This window comes from Triticum aestivum, chromosome 3D (genome assembly GCF_018294505.1).
Source record: "Triticum aestivum cultivar Chinese Spring chromosome 3D, IWGSC CS RefSeq v2.1, whole genome shotgun sequence".
NCBI lineage: Eukaryota > Viridiplantae > Streptophyta > Magnoliopsida > Poales > Poaceae > Triticum > Triticum aestivum.
In genome coordinates this window covers 1,524,966-1,541,395 of record NC_057802.1, presented here as the reverse complement: position 1 = coordinate 1,541,395, position 16,430 = coordinate 1,524,966, and the positions used below count along the sequence as shown (strand labels likewise).

Sequence of the window (16,430 nt, the reverse complement as noted above, 5' to 3'; positions counted from 1 at the left end):
GGAAACCCTAGTAAAGGTATATATGTTGTTTGTTGTTATCAATAAGACATTTAAGGACTATGAGTTCAAACCAATAGCCTTGGTTAAAAACAGGCGCTGACGGTTTTATGAATAATTTCCAACGGGTGGGGTTAAGAGACGATGGAACATTTCACGAGTTGTTCGTGTGTTCATACCCCTTCCAAGGTGGAAGGCTTATCCGCAGGCTTATCTTACCCTAGGCATATACAGAGGTGACGCTAGCATCGGGTCATGTTGGGGCAGTTGATCCGAGTAATTTTTGGGAACCTAAGAGCTACAGAGTTAAACTCCCCTTACATATTGCATTGCATTGAGGTGTTCTGTTACATAATAATCGAGGGAGAGATAGAGCGCACTGCTAGCAGGGGCACGCGCAAGTGTACTAGGCGATTGACATATCACCCCACTAGAGATGGATCGAGCGGGAGGCCTGGTTGCCGAGGAAATAGTGCATGATATCAATTGTATTCCTCTAAACATTCTTCAGTAATAAATAAAGTGTGTGCTAGCCTAAAAAAACCAAGAGTTTGTTGCAACTAGTTTTCGTTTATTCTTTCTCTTTTTTGTTTGTATTATTTCATTCATTTTGTTTTGTGTTTCGTGGTTTTGTTTTGTTTTTTTTTTCTCTCATTTTCTCCTCGTTTTCAATTGCCTTTTATTTCTGTTCTCATTCTGTCTTTGATTTTTTTCTATTTTCCCTATAACCATATTTTAGATAAACACAATCATTTTATTAAATATATATGCTTTTGAAATTAGATAAATGTTTGATTACAAAAGACATTTATAGTTTGTAAAATTATGCGTATCTTTTAGATAATATTTTTTAAAGACAACACTCTTAAAATGTAGACGCATTTAAAAAAAAATCAAGTTCCTTTTTATTACATGAACACTTAAAAAAGTTAAGCATTTTTTTAATATTGCACATTTTTAAAATATGTTAATTGTTTTTGTTTACATGAATATTTTTTAGATTTTCAAAGTAAATACGAAAAAACAAAAATTGAAGGAAAAGTTCGCTGAAAAACCCCGAGAAGGAGCACATAGTAAAGGATGCAACTAAGTGTACTTTATGAAGAAAACAGGAAGTAAAACTAAGAGTATTTTGCAGGTATAAAAGGATAGATTTGCAAGATAATAGAAAATTGGAAAATAAATGTTAGGTTTTGTATTGTAAAGGTACAATAAAAAAAGGATAGTGAGTGTGGAATAGTGGAGTATGTGTTGTGAAATTGTTCCTAGGCAATTGGATATGAAGCTAAAGTGATGATCATCTATTGCAACAAGTCGAGACTCGAGAGCGACAGAGAAGGCCACCCGGGCCTCAACTTGTTGACCCACTTAGCCTCATGCTACTACTTAAGCCTAAACTCATTGAAAGCTAGCCCAAAATCAAAAAACACAAATCGTTTGTATACTTATCATCTGAGACCTGAAGACACCAAAACCCATTTTGATCGTTTTGACCCCGCGCGCTCCGTTCCACGAAATTCCAAGCCGACCAAATTTCATTCTTGAACGGACCTTTTTTCTTCTTATTATTTCTTCCATTTTATAAGGTAAGTGTCCGTGCAGATATTTTTAAAGGTAATTGTCCATGGGATCATAAATATTCTAATAGGTTAGCTCATGACTCGCGCCCATCACTTGTAAATTGGTGGTGCAGGCATTTTTTTCACCAATTAACACGAGGGTTATTAATGTCCACAACCTATGAAAGGACATGCCATCTTTTACGGTCCATGTTCACTTTGGAACCTGACGGGGTTATACCTAAGGGGGGTCAACGCTGTTGCGTCAAATAGTCGACCAAACGGGTACGAGGTTATTTTTTTGGGGGGGGGGGGGGGGGGGGGGGGGGGGGCTAACGGATAGGAGCTGAGTGACCAACCTAAAACGGGCTAGCCCATTTAGATGTATAGTAGTCTTCTACTTTGGGAACCTTTGGGAAGGTTGCGGTCTGGTTTTTACTGGCTTATATTTTCATTTTTCAAAATGTTTTATTTTTTAAAAAATGTTGATGTTTTCAAAAAATATTTGTGTTATCAAATATTGTTTTGAATTTCAAATTTTGTTTCGGTTTTTGAAATTTCTACACTAATTCAAAAGAAATCATGTTTTGTCAAAAATATTTTGATTTTCAAAAAATTGAAAAATTGTTCACAAATTCAAGAAATATTCATGTTTTCAAAACAAGTTCCCATTTTTTGATAAAATGTACAAAATTCAAAAAAGTTTGTGTTTTTAAAATATGTTTGTGTTTTCAAAATATATTCATGTTTTTAAATAAATGTTTGAAATTTTGGAAAGAACCGACTAGAAAACTAGTTGCTGCTACAATCACTCACTCAACACTAACCAGTTTTCAAGTGTTCTATGATGATGATGATGATGATGAAGGATTTGAGCTTATCATGGTTAAAGTCAACAACAAAAAGATGTTCCAGGTTGTCCTGATGACAGGAGGTCCACAGGAGGTTTCCCAGTGTTTCTAGGAGGTAACCTAGTTTCATGGACTGCTCGCAAGCAACCCACTGTATCTAGATCAAGCACATAAGCTGAGTATAAAGCCCTAGCTAATACTACTGCTGAGGTCATTTGAGTTCAGAACTTGTTGACTGAGTTGGGTGTTCGTCATCCAAAGGTTGCATCACTTTGGTGTGATAATCTTGGTGCCACCTATCTGTCTGCTAATCCTATTTTCCATGCCAGAACGAAGCACATTGAGATTGACTATCACTTTGTTTGAGAAAGGGTGGCAGACAAACTGTTGAATATCAGATTCATTCCTAGTGGGGATCAAGTTGCAGATGGGTTTACTAAACCGCTCACACTTCGGCAGCTAGAGGCATTTAGACACAATCTCAATTTAGATAGTTGTGATTGAGGGAGAGTGTTAAACATTGTATTGTGTGCGTGTATAGGTTTCTGTTGTAACAACCTGAGTTAGGTAGGGTTTATCTCCATGTATCTAGCAAACTTGGAGATCAAGCCTAACCTAACCAACTCCTGTATCTATTCTGCGGCCTTGTGCCAATATATACACGCACGCGTCCCTGTCGGAGGTGTATACGCTTAACCCAAGATACATCTCGTTTTTCACAGTCGTGCGTTCGGTGGCGTTGCCTAGCCCATGCTGTGGGATGGCGTAGGTGTTACAAGCACTCCCTCGATTGAGGCAGGAGCTGGTGGAAGTGGGTGACCGTGGACTCTCAAAGCTTGGCGCCACGGGTGACTGCGGTGACCCAAGAGTTGGTGTAGAGGGTGACACCGTGCCACCGTTCGCCAACGGGCTCGAGGCCCCGCCGAAGTCCAGCTCGTGCTCACAAGTCCGGTGGTATAAGCCACCGTGAGTGTTGCCGTCGCGGACACGCCCGGCTCTCTCCAGTTCCATGGCCTGTTGTCCTCAAACAAAACATCACGGGTTACCTGAAGTTTCTTGGACACTGGATCATATACCCGATAGCACTCTGACCCTTCTTCAAATCCGATGAAAACCATAGGCGATGATCGATCGGAGAGCTTAATCACTCCCAGGCCCAACTTCTTCACATGAACCGTGCAGCGAAGTGCGCAGATGTTGTACGTTGGGATTACGGCCGTGTCACGCCCTACGAGGCTGCGCGTTGGAGACCGATTGAGGATGTAGACCGCAGTTTTCACTGCTTCTCCCCATAAAGCGGCTAGCATGCCCATGCTCTTCAGTAAGCGCCGTGCCATCTAGACGACTGTCTGATTCTGCCGCTTGACGAACCCTATTCTCTTGGATCACGATCTCCAATCCTTGTACGAGGCCAGCGTGCCCAACTTTACGGGAGTCGTTGGGAGCTCGGCTTATATGTACTCTGTAACTCTGTTGTAATGTAATCAATACAGTGCGGCAAATCCTCTTCTCTAACTCCACCTGCCCGCGTCATAGCGCCTGGGTGGTCTGGTTCGCACAGATTTATAAAATGATGAAGCAAACGAGACGGCCTGACAGATTTGCCAAGGCCGGAACTAAACAGATGGCAGGCAACCAAACGGATGTCCACCTAAAACCTACTCTCCAACCATTTTTCAGTTACCATATTACATCGCCAAAGAAAGGGATACAACTGGCTCATTCCTGAAACAAGATAGCAGACAGCAGCTCCCAGGATCACGCCCCACTTCAGCTCCAAGCCATCTCCAGGCTCCCCTCCCCTCGCCGCTTGCCCAACAGCAGAATACATTTTCGTAGGAGCACAGCACAGCCTGTGTGTCAATTGCAGAGCTAATTAACACATACATAGACTGTTTTCATCTACTGGATAGTCCCAACACATGCATGGGAGTTAATTCATACATAGATTGTTGTTCTCACCTACTGGATAAGTGGCATTGCTGATCTACCCCACGTGCGAGACTTCATATATGTCTGGTTAAGACAACCAACCTGTACCTCCATCCCAGCCCTCTTGTGATTCTCCATTCTGCGCATAAACTCGTTGATCACATCACTAGGAACCTGTTAGGGAATTGCACGGCCCACTATCAGTTTTTTAGTTGACAGGCCAATGAAAAACGAACAAGAGTCGCTACTCAAGTGCTCCGTCGGACAGATATGGCAGATCAGTTGTCCCCTGCCCGCTTCAATCTGCAAGTGCCAGCAAAAATACATATTCTCCGCATGATTATACAGTTCCAAAAGGAAGGTTCGATAAGTAAATAATATGTAAAATGATGAGGAACACTATAGATGAGAAGAAATAAAACGCATGCCAGATTTGTTTGGCTACTTCTAGATGCTTCCACTCTAGTGTAGTATTTCTTTTGTTTTCTTTACCCTGCCCGCTGTTTCTAGAGTTCTCTAGTTATAAGTAGTTGTGAGTAGAGAGATGAATCCTAAATAATGTTTTCTAGAGTGTTCCAGCTATAAGTAGAAGTATGTGAAGGCTTCCCAAAGCCCTATAAATAAAAGTCCTCACCTCTACTTTGTAAACCCAGACTATGTACCCACTACCTATAATAGAACTTGTTGTTCTTATCTAAGATCTTGGAGTAGATCTTGTGCCCTAGGAGTTCTGGATTGAACTCTTGCTGCCCTATCGGCCTACATTCGCATCTAGAGCGATATCTAGCGCAGCACGTTGAAGTTGTTCCTTCAACACTTGTGTTGTACACATTGTAGCAGCAAGGTGGAGTTGCTTCTCCACAACCTTTGTGCTGCTTCAGGTGGCATCAGAGCCTCGTTGACCCATAATCGTTCTTGCTGTCCTCTTCGAGAGCAAGCTACAGCAAGCAATGGAGCAATTGGAGAAGAGGATGGATGTTGCAGAACAACAAATCAAAAAGCTGCGTGAAGATCTTAATCGGAGATTTGATCGGCTGGTTGAGATGATAAGAAAGGGTGTCCCCCTGCTACCAATGAAGGAGATTCATCTAAAGAAGAAGGTGTTCATCAAGGAAGAAGGAGAGGTAATCTTGGAGCAAGACCGCCACAACAACATGCTGTTCAACGTGCTTCAAGAAGGCCAATTTATGTTGAAGCTTCTGAAGGTGAAGAATATGATGATGCCCTTGAAGAACCAAATCTCTACGAATATCGGAGAGCACCCAACCCTACATATGCAAGAGATACATACCAGGTGAAAGCTGAGATCCCAAGTTCTAATGGAAATGTTGACATTGAAGGGTGCCTGGATTGGTTATATGAAGTGGAGACTTTCTTTGAGGTCATGGAGGTTCCGGAAGATCGTAGAGTTCTTTTGGTCGCATACAAGCTGAAAGGAGGAGCCGGTGCATGGTGGCATCGCGTTCAAGAAGAGCGCAGGCTGAGAGGAGAACCTCGTGTGAGAATTTGGCGGCAAATGAAAAGTCCCTTGAAAGGGAGATTTTTGCCCGCTGATTATGACCAGATCCTATTTATCCAATTTCAAAATTGTGCTCAAGGAAATAGGACTGTTTTAGATTACATGGAGGAGTTTCTAAGGCTACAAGTGAGGTGCAACCTTGCTGAAACTGAAGATCAACAAGTTGCAAGATACATCAATGGTCTCAATGATGCTATTGAAGATCGATTGATGATGCAACAAATCTGGTCCGTTGATCAAGCACAAGCTCTAGCCTTAAAGGCCGAGAGGTTTGTGAGGACAAGAAAGGCAACTAAAGCTCCATATCCTCATACCGAAGGCTCGTCTAGGAGTCAGCCTAATAGAGTGGAAGAAAAGACCGCTCCACCAAAGGCAAAACGACCCATCCAAAAGCAAACTAGAGGCAAGGGTAAGTCTAATGAAGGCCCAAAATGCTATAAATGTGGTGAAGAGGGACACATATCCAACGGCTGCCCACTAATGAAATTTGTTAACACAACTATCCATGATGGTGAAGGCGATGAGGAAGAATACGAATCTGAAGATGTAGAGGGACAAGAGGTTTGTCAAGAAGAAGGTGAAGAGGTGGTATGTGTGATTCAGCGTCTCCTATGTTCCACACCACAACCTGACGACACACAACGGAAGAAAATATTTGAGAGCAAATGCACAGTGAATGGCAAGGTATGCAAGTTAGTGATTGATAGTTGCTGTTGCGAGAATCTTATCTCCCAGAAGTTGGTGAGCCATTGAAAGCTTGATACTCATGATCATCCAAACCCCTACACTATTGCGTGGATCAAGAAAGGAGTGAATATGAGGATCACCAAACAATGCAACCTGCCACTTTCCTTGGGCAAGCATTATCGCTCAAATGTGTTGTGTGACGTAGTTGATATGGACGCTAGCCATGTTCTTCTTGGGAGACCTTGGCAATTTGATGTGGATACTACACACAAGGGCAAGAAAAATTCTTACTCTTTCATTTGGAACAAGAGAAAGATCATTATCTTACCAAACAAAACCAAAGGTAGTACCTCTAAGGAGGGGAAAACTATGTTAACTATCTCCCATACCTCTCATGAGTTTATGGAAGACTTGAAGGAGGCAGATTTGTGTGTTGCACTTGTTGTAAAAGGAGAAGAGCACCTGACTGTTGAAATTCCGGCAAAGGTACGTGGTTTATTGGCAGAATTTCAGAACATGCTTGGAGAGCCACAAGGCTTGCCACCGATGAGAGGAATTCAACATAGAATTGATTTAATTCCAGGAGCAAGTCTTCCTAATCTTCCACACCATTGAATGAGCCCAAAGGAGCATGATATATTGAAGGAGAGAGTGGAGGAATTGCTGCAAAAGGGGCACATCCGAGAAAGTATTAGCCCATGTGTTGTACCAGCCCTACTCGCGCCAAAGAAAAATGGATCTTGGCACATGTGTACGGACAGTAGAGCCATCAACAAGATCACCGTAAGCTATAGATTCCCGATTCCCCGCCTGGATGATATATTGGATCAGTTTAGTGGAGCAAGAGTGTTCACAAAGCTAGATTTAAGAAGCGGATATCATCAAATTCGTATCAGACCCAGGGATGAATGGAAAACCGCCTTCAAGACAAAGGAAGGGTCGTTTGAATGGCTAGTCATGCCATTTGGACTCTTAAATGCACCAAGTACCTTTATGCACTTAATGAATCAAGTCCTTCGACCCTTCTTGTCACACTTTATTGTGGTCTATTTCGATGACATCTTGTCTATAGCAAGGATGAGGATGAACACTTTGATCACATTCGGAAGGTGCTAGAAGTACTAAGGGAAAATGAGCTCTACGTCAACTTGAAGAAATGTGTTTTCCTAGGATTCGTCGTAGCATGTGACGGTATTCGTGTTGATGATTCTAAGTTTGAAGCAATCCGAGAATGGCCAACTCCGAAGACCATTTCTGAGGTAAGAAGTTTTCATGGCCTTGCAACTTCCTATAGGCGATTTGTGAAGAATTTCAGCACTATCATGGCACCAATTACTGAGTGTTTGAAGAAAGGAAAGTTTCAATGGACAGAAGCAGCTGAAGCTAGTTTCAATGAGATTAAACAAAAACTATCACAAGCTCCTGTCTTGGTGCTACCTGATTTCAACAGGACTTTTGAGTTGGAGTGTGATGCAAGTGGAGTAGGCATTGGAGCTGTCCTATCTCAAGAAAGGAAGCCCATTGCTTTCTTTAGTGAGAAGTTAAGTGAAGCTAGGCAGAAGTGGAGTACCTATCAGCAAGAATTATATGCTCGTTTTCAGAGCGTTGAAAATTTAGGAAGTCTATTTGCTGCCTAAAGAGTTCATTGTTTATAGCGACCATCAATCCTTGAAGCATTTTAGAAATCAAAAGCATGTTGACCGCATGCTAGCAAAATGGGCAATATATCTGGAGAGGTTTAACTATCTCATCGTGCATAAATCTGGAATAACTAACAGAGTGGCCGATGCTTTGAGTCGTCGTGCATGCCTCTTGACTTATTTTGAAGCTGAACTTCCGGGCATGGATCAAATAAAGGAGTTGAATGAGGGTGACGAAGACTTTGGCCATGTTTGGGTAAAGCACGCAAGGGGCCAACCATTAGGTGATGACTATTTGATGCAAGATGGATATCTCTTCAAAAATGATCGTTTGTGCATTCCAAGTTCTCTACGTGACAAGCTGGTTAGAGAGCTCCATTCAAGTGATCTTAGTGGCCATGTTGGACGGGACAAGACTATCGCTAACCTAAAGCTCGCTACTTTTGGCCACAACTAAAGAGAGATGCTGGAAAGTTTGTCAACGATGCCCTATATGTCAAACCTACAAAGGCCAAGTCCAGAACACAGGGTTATACATGTCTTTGCCTGTTCCTGTCGCTCCATGGGAGGACATCTCTATGGACTTCGTCTTGGGCTTGCCAAGAACAAGACGAGGGAGTGGTGCTATGTTTGTGGTCGTGGACAGATTCTCTAAGATGGCTCATTTCATCCCATGCCGCAGGACAACGGATGCTCATCATGTGGCAAGCCTATTCTTTCGAGAAGTGGTCAGGCTTCATGGAGTCCCAAGGTCCATCGTCTCAGACCGTGATAGCAAGTTTCTTGCTGCATTTTGGCTCACTTTGTGGAAGCAATTCAACACTAAATTGAAATTTTCTAGATTTTCTAGCACTGCTCATCCACAAATAGATGGACAAACAAAAATGGTGAACAAGTTTTTGGGTAATCTGATCCGTTGCATTTGTGGAGAAAGAAAGGGGCAATGCGATTTGGCTTTATCTTTTGCAGAGTTCTCCTACAATAACTCCAAGCATAGATCCACAGGAAGGAGCCCTTTTTCCATTGTCTACACTAAAGTTCCAACACATGTGGTGGACTTGGTGAAGCTACCATCAAGGGGAAACTCAAAATCAGCATTGTCCTTTGTTGATAATTACACCGAGTTATTTGAAGAGATTCGCAGCGCTTTGGAAGCACAAAATCAAAAATATAAACAACTTGCTGATTGCAAAAGGAGGCCAAAATCATTCCAAGTCGGTGATAAGGTGATGGTCTACCTCCGAAAAGAGAGGCTGCCTTTAGGTGTTAAAGGGAAACTTAGGCAGCGAAGAAAGAAGCGCTCTATGAAGATAACTCGAGGGCGAGTTCCAAACAACCAGGGGAGAATGATGAGGAACACTAATGAGAAAAAAGAAAACACATGCCAGATCTGTTTGGCTACTTCTAGATGCTTCCACTCTAGTGTAGTATTTCTTTTGTTTTCTTTACCCTGCCCGCTGTTTCTAGAGTTCTCTAGTTATAAGTAGTTGTGAGTAGAGAGATGAATCCTAAATAATGTTTTCTAGAGTGTTCCAGCTATAAGTAGAAGTATGTGAAGGCTTCCCAAAGCCCTATAAATAAACGTCATCACCTCTACTTTGTAAACCCAGACTATGTACCCACTACCTATAATAGAACTTATTGTTCTTATCTAAGATCTTGGAGTAGATCTTGTCTCCTAGGAGTTCTATTTGAACTCTTGCTGCCCTATCGGCCTACATTCGCCTCTAGAGCGATATCTAACGCAGCACGTTGCAGCTATTCCTTCAACACTTGTGTTGTACACATTGTAGCAACAAGATGGAGTTGCTCCTTCACAACCTTTGTGTTGTTTCATAAAATAACACAACTTGTATTAACCAAGTATTAGTACTACCTTTGAAATCAGCACCAGCAATTCAGATTCTCCAATTTTCTTCCAAAGCTCAAGTTTTTGTTCGGTATCCGCCGTAAGATCAATATGCACGTATCGAATATATTCCTCAAAGAATTTATACGGCATAAATAGATCCCTCCAGTTGTTATTCACCTTTATTAGCTGCATCCAAAGCAATAAATTAATAACGAAAAACAAACAAGTCCAACAATTCTAATTTCAACAATGCCAGAAACTTACTTTACACTGCTCATAACCACACTTAAAATGATATATCATATCCCGAAGCGTGCTCGCGGAGGCATCAGCTCTTATATTTTTGCATGGGAATACTGGACTGATTATTGGCATAATATCATTCCTATTTGTATGAGGATCCCATACAGGAAGACGATGTGGATCCGAACGTGGGTCCACGAGCATAACCGGGTTTGGCCAAAACCACACAGAGAATATGCTGAAAAACTCAAAAACAATAGTGCTGAGCGTGGCAAATGGATGTGCTTGGCAGATACGTCCAACCAGTATTGCCCAATCGCAGTCTCCAAGAAAACCAATAACCTAATATGGTAGACAATATAACTTTATACTTGCAACTCGAGTCAAAATTAATTACCCAAATAACGATAAGTTGACTTACATTGGATAGAAGACCTCTTGATTTAGCCCAAATTTTCACAGTTCTTAATGCGATCGTAAAAGTCTACAATGATAAATATACTTTATACCATTACTACTAACATTCAGGCAGAATAAATAAAGAGATTGAAGTGTGAAACAAGAGTCTAACCTTATTACACGGGACCAGCCTATATATTTCGTTAGTCACTCTACATGCATCAAAACTATTCCGTGACACGTCATCCATGCTAAGCACATTTGCTTGATGCAGATCAAAGTTCTGCAACAGTAGGATAAGCAAATATTATCTTAGTATATCAAACATAAAGATCAAATAGCAAACACTAAATCCCCCTTTTTTTGTTGAAACAAAATCACTTTATTAAATCAAAATAACAATTTCATCGTCCGTCAACCATGATCCCTTTGTTGTCCTTAGCTCCATCTTGGGATTATTTAGAACATCTACAACTAGACCACATATTCGCCCCAAACACCCGGGCAGGCTGGCCAGTCACTGTTCGAACAGAAAACAGCCACCCAACCAGACCTGGCAAAATCCGGCCCAAACTTCCGGACTGACCGGCACTCCCCATATCCAAAATACTATCAAAAGCTTAACAAAAAATGTTTATTTGACATCCAAAATACTTGTTTTTAAAAATCTAGAAACGTTGGATTTCAGATATTAGCATGAACAAAATTACATGGGTGCAGTCAACTAAACTGAGAAACACAAGGCGGCTCCCAGCAAGGACCTGCTTTCACGCATGTCTCATGCTTTACCATCTCGCTCGCATATGAAGTTCTCAAGCTGGAGCGTGGTCATTTTGATGGCCACGACGATGTGTTGCTCCTCTATGTCGTCGACTACCATCGTACATGGTTGTGATCCCAAATTGGTAAACTCTAAATTATTAGGAAAAGTAAAAAAAGAGATAGGAAGTAATTCTTTGATTGCTTTATAACCCTGGGAAGGTGCAAGGCACTTGATGCTTAAGATATATCTGAACAAACTAACTTGATAGCCAAGGAAATATCTAATGAAGCATTAGCTAATTATGTTTTTTTCCTTTGAGATAAACACCTCCCGCTTGGCTTGCTGTAGCCATGGGCCTCTTGCCCCCACATGAAATAATAATGCATGGACCAAGTTTTAAGTCAGCAACAAAGAATTACAATCTCCAGTTCTTTCATCGACAAAAAGAATGTCAAACAGGGACTAATAATCCATCAGCGCTGTGTAAAAACAAGTTTATAGGTGTCCCTGGTATCTATGCAAGGAAAGGTAACTCAGAGCGACGCGATGCAATTATGTAATAGAAAGTTGTTACGTTTTTGTAGCTGAGTGTAGTCTATAAGTAGCGAAACTAAACCTCTACGGTTTAGAAAATTCTGGAGGTTCGTTGTTAAAACTTTTATGTGTTCTAACGATTTTAAGTAGGGTCAGATGGGAAATAAATTTTTCACGCATTTTAAGTTGAGGTGAAACACTAAATGGTAGTGGAAGGTAGAGCCGACAATCAGATTAGTGGCAGCAAACAAAATCAGAAATAAACACGAAAAATACCGAATTAGAGAAGGACTTGGCAGCATATGTGTTGATATATTAAAAAAAAAGAACGCACCTTAGTCACACCCCAAAGTAAATACAATAATGTAGTGATGTGTAAGTATGTTACTTACAAATGGGATTACTGAGTAAGGAAGACTAGCATAGACAATTTTAATAGGGACACCATCCAGCTTAAACTCCATAAAAGGCACATTTGTATTACGAACAGACTTCAATCGGGTCACTTCATTCATTTGACACATTTTATCATGAAATATCTTGAAAAATCCATGCTGCAGTAGAAATTATATTAGCGTCATGCCATAGAATCAACAGCAATGAGAAAAATGATAAAACAAAAATAACTACCTCATGATCTACAAAACTCGGGCCTATGCATATAGTGTCAATCGGATCAGCAAATTCATCCACCTATGAAAGGCAAGGTTTAAGACGGTAAAAAATAAGACCATGTCACAAACCTCCCACGAACAAATTGTTGCAATGAACTCGTCAACACACCTAACCTAAGTGCCGTTTGTGAAAAGTACCTGTAGAAAGTATGAGCCAAAAGCGAAAAAAATCGCATTGACCTCCTTGATCCCCCTGGGAGTTAACTCTTTCACCCAATCTTGAACAATCTGCAGATGAAGAATTCATTTAGGAAACAGTAATTTACGTTAAACAAACAGTAAGAACAATTATTTGCAAAGATGTTTACTTTATTCAGTTTATCCAAGGCACTTGATTGCAGGAAACGCTCCTCCGCGCTCTTGCACGGATGGTGTTGGTCTAGAACCTGTCATTTTCATTAGCAGAAAACAAAGAGAGCAAAATCAGAACTGATTCACGCCTCTCCCCGCCTTAAAAACTGACGGAAATTTAACTCCCGGTACAAACCTCCAATAGGTTGCAGGTGTTGTGGATTTCGGGCTCCGTCGGGTAAGCGTATGACCGAGGTTTTGTCACACCAAAGTTCTCTGGGCGGCTACTACCTCTCGCCATAGAGACTCTGAAATAGCAAACTTATCCTCAAAATCTAAGAGTATGCAAAACAGGGACATGGCAAAACAGTTCAGTCATTAGATACATTATACATGGTAGCAGCAGCATATACAAAATTGAATATTTAATACCTCAAAACAGAATTAAGTTTACTCACAAAATTTCACTCGTGATGACAAACAGAATTAAGTTTGCAGACAAAAAGAAGTGGGTATGTATTAAATTTACTTCAGAAATAAAAACAGCAATATATATATACATGCATGATCTTTTAACAGTAGAATTTCACGTTCAGAACACAAGTGGCTAACAGAACCAATTGGCTGTAGCCATCAAGAAGAATTAAATCATGGAGCACAAGGCTGTAGCAATCTAACACAGTGCCTACACAAGGAAGATTACAAAAGGTACATGTTGTGAACACATAGCTGCATTGCAGTACATGGTTAAATCATTGGTCAACACTCCAAAACATGAATCATGACAGCAAATTTTGGATTTCTAGCTACAAGATGCTCCTGAACATCAAGAGGCATCCAAAAGAAAATAAAGCATCTGAATATATGCAGAGACCAGACTAGTTCAAAGTCACTGAACTAATTAATCTAGGACTGACCACATCTTCCATCAAGCATTCACATAAAGCTAGAATTATGATAAGAAAGAGGCTGAACATGTATAAGTATTAATTAACAGTTCTGCACTATCCTAACTAATTTTTCGTGTATGACAAGAAATTCACACATCCAAGAGAGGACAATTAACATCAAGAGTTCCTGCACTATAATTACTAATCCCTCTGTCCCATAATATAAGATGTTACTACAACCAATATGTGAGTATATCGGCTGTAATAACATCTTATATTATGGGACAGAGGGAGTATTTTTCGCCTACAGCGATGGTCTATGGTGGTCTGTCTAGTAGTAGTATCAAATTCTTTCCAAGCAAACAAGAAGGAACAAGGATCTCCAATTCTGTACCATGGTCTATGGTGCACTAACAGGCCATAAATGACATAGAGCAACATGTTTGGACATAGCATTTGAACAACATACACAATACTATTGATAATCATACAAAACAAGATGGCTACAAGAATGCGGAAATGACATCCATAAACTGGTCAACAAACATCTCGAAAATGATACGAAACACTGTCTCCTGTTACCTATCATCCTTGATAATTTAAGTACAAATTACTCCAAACTTTTGTGATTCACTCAAAAAATAAATAAACAACTTGTCTTCCTCAGAAAACTACTAATAGCATCCATGCATTCCTAGGACACATATCCACATACAATTCGAACAGCAACAAAGAAGGGTATAGCTGCAAGAAAAGAAAATGCAGGGGACACACTACGGTTTAAATTTGTAAAGACAAGCAACTGAAATGACTATGCAGCGACTATGTAGAAGAAGAAGAATTTCTACCCAGGAAACAAAGATAGTAGCATACCCGAGTCAACCTATTCTAGCAGCTATCAATAATGCAGTTTTGCTCAATCCGTTGTCCAACTACTAGTCACAATGAACAACAAGGACAGAGGAGAAGACATACATGCCGTAATTCATTTTCTCTATACCTAAACTACAGAGATCAGATGGAGAGCAACTGCACTAGAGGCCTACAAACATGCACATAGGTGAAAGTCCAGCAATTCCACTTCCCAACATATCTTGACATGGGAACCTAACAAGTCTCCAAAGAAAATAGTAGACAAAAGCAAATAGATCTGCAAATATTTAATACTTTCATCTCAGCTTAGAAAGATGAACCTTCTGTGAATTTTGGTGACTAAAAATAGACATGTGTGTCACCTTATGTGAGTTTTGGTTACCTTCTGTGAGTTTTAATTAATAGTGCAAGGTGTACAAACAAATGATCATGCAACAATAATTAACGATAACAAGAACAACAAGAAGATGTTAAAATGATCATAGCAGAAGTATCTTATGTTCAGGCATCAAAACACTTATAAAGTATGTGCCAAAGAACAAAGTAAGTATATCGATGATCAGGATCATATTTTTACCTTTTTCTTGGTCCCACGGAAGCTCCTGGTGAGAGTTCAGGTCCTGTAAGTTCCTTCCTGTTCCTTCAAATAAGACAAGGACATGGAACATCACAATTAAGTTAATGCCAAAGAATGAACCAGCGTGCATTTTTGAAAATATGCATACATAACATCACTACATCAGAGGCAAGGAGATGTGCCATAGCATTTTTTATAATTTTTGTCGCAAAGAATGAACGAGCAGGCATACATACCAGCACAACATGAAAGGCACCAAAAACCAAATTTAACAAGTTAAAAATGGACACCTCAACTCAGGGAGGCAACAGTGCCCAGGACATGGTTTTAACTCGTGGCATATGCCCCTGTTTTCACTAGAACAAACTTAACCAGGTCTTAAACAAATATACAAGATTATTAAGGCAACGATTCTTACACTTGTTATGAAATCTCTCTATGCAACGACATGCCATAGCAAATTTACACATATTTCATTACAAAGCTAGAGCATTCAGTGGTCCATATTCCACACAAAGTACCGACCGGTGGCGGCCGTACCGTAGGGAGAAACCCTAGAAGAGGATCGGGGAAAGGGGAGGGGAGTGGAGGGGGCGGAGTACCTCGCGGGAGAAGACCGGCTGAAGAGGAAGCAGACGTGCGGCGGCGGCGGCGGCGCGCGGTTAGTGCGGCTCCGCCGGCCCTCGACGACGACCTCCTCGCCCTATTCGCCGCCGCGGAGCCTGGGCCGCCCGTCGGACCGCTGGATCCAGAGCCTCCCGGAGGTGCAACCACCGCCGTCCGAGGATAAGAAGAAGCCGCCGACGGAGGGAGGGAGGGAGGGAGGGAGGGAGGAGGCGCCGTCGACGGACTGCAACGTCGCCGATGTGAGGTGGGCTCGGGAGGGGGAAGTGGCGCCAGTTGGCCCGGCCCAGGAGCGCGGGAACAACAGTCTCGGTTTTTTTTGGTTTTTTTCAGGTTTTTTCGTTTTCATTTTTTGCTTTCTTTTTAAAAAAATTGTGTATTACTTCCAAATGTTCTAAATAACTATATTAAAAAATTAACTCTACACATAAACATTAAACAAGTATTGACCAAGCATTTAAAAAATGTAAAATGTGTATAGAGAAAATGTTTATCCTGTATACGAAAAATGTATAAAAAAATTGT

The 16,430-nt window shown here is 41.0% G+C and overlaps 1 protein-coding gene across 3 annotated transcripts; it reads right to left on the bottom strand.

Annotated features, from left to right (window-relative positions):
• Positions 1-3,821: 3,821 nt before the first annotated feature.
• On the bottom strand, positions 3,822-16,122 carry LOC123076727 (nuclear poly(A) polymerase 4). Of its 3 annotated transcripts, none has more exons than XR_006436259.1 (13): positions 15,884-16,122; positions 15,282-15,344; positions 13,138-13,249; positions 12,959-13,036; positions 12,789-12,878; positions 12,607-12,669; positions 12,369-12,530; positions 10,852-10,962; positions 10,702-10,764; positions 10,302-10,622; positions 10,062-10,223; positions 4,370-4,642; positions 3,822-4,260 (listed from the first exon to the last, which is right to left on the bottom strand). XR_006436259.1 is itself a non-coding variant. In XM_044498844.1 (11 exons), exons 3-11 carry the CDS (start codon positions 13,240-13,242, stop codon positions 10,041-10,043), a joined length of 1,176 nt encoding a protein of 391 aa, XP_044354779.1. In that variant the 5' UTR covers positions 13,243-13,249; positions 15,282-15,344; positions 15,884-16,122. The 3 variants fall into 3 exon arrangements, 1 of the variants encoding a protein (XP_044354779.1); XR_006436260.1 differs by having other exon boundaries at positions 15,282-15,338; positions 15,884-16,120; XM_044498844.1 differs by lacking the exons at positions 3,822-4,260; positions 4,370-4,642 and having other exon boundaries at positions 10,041-10,223.
• Between the last annotated feature and the right edge of the window lie 308 nt (positions 16,123-16,430).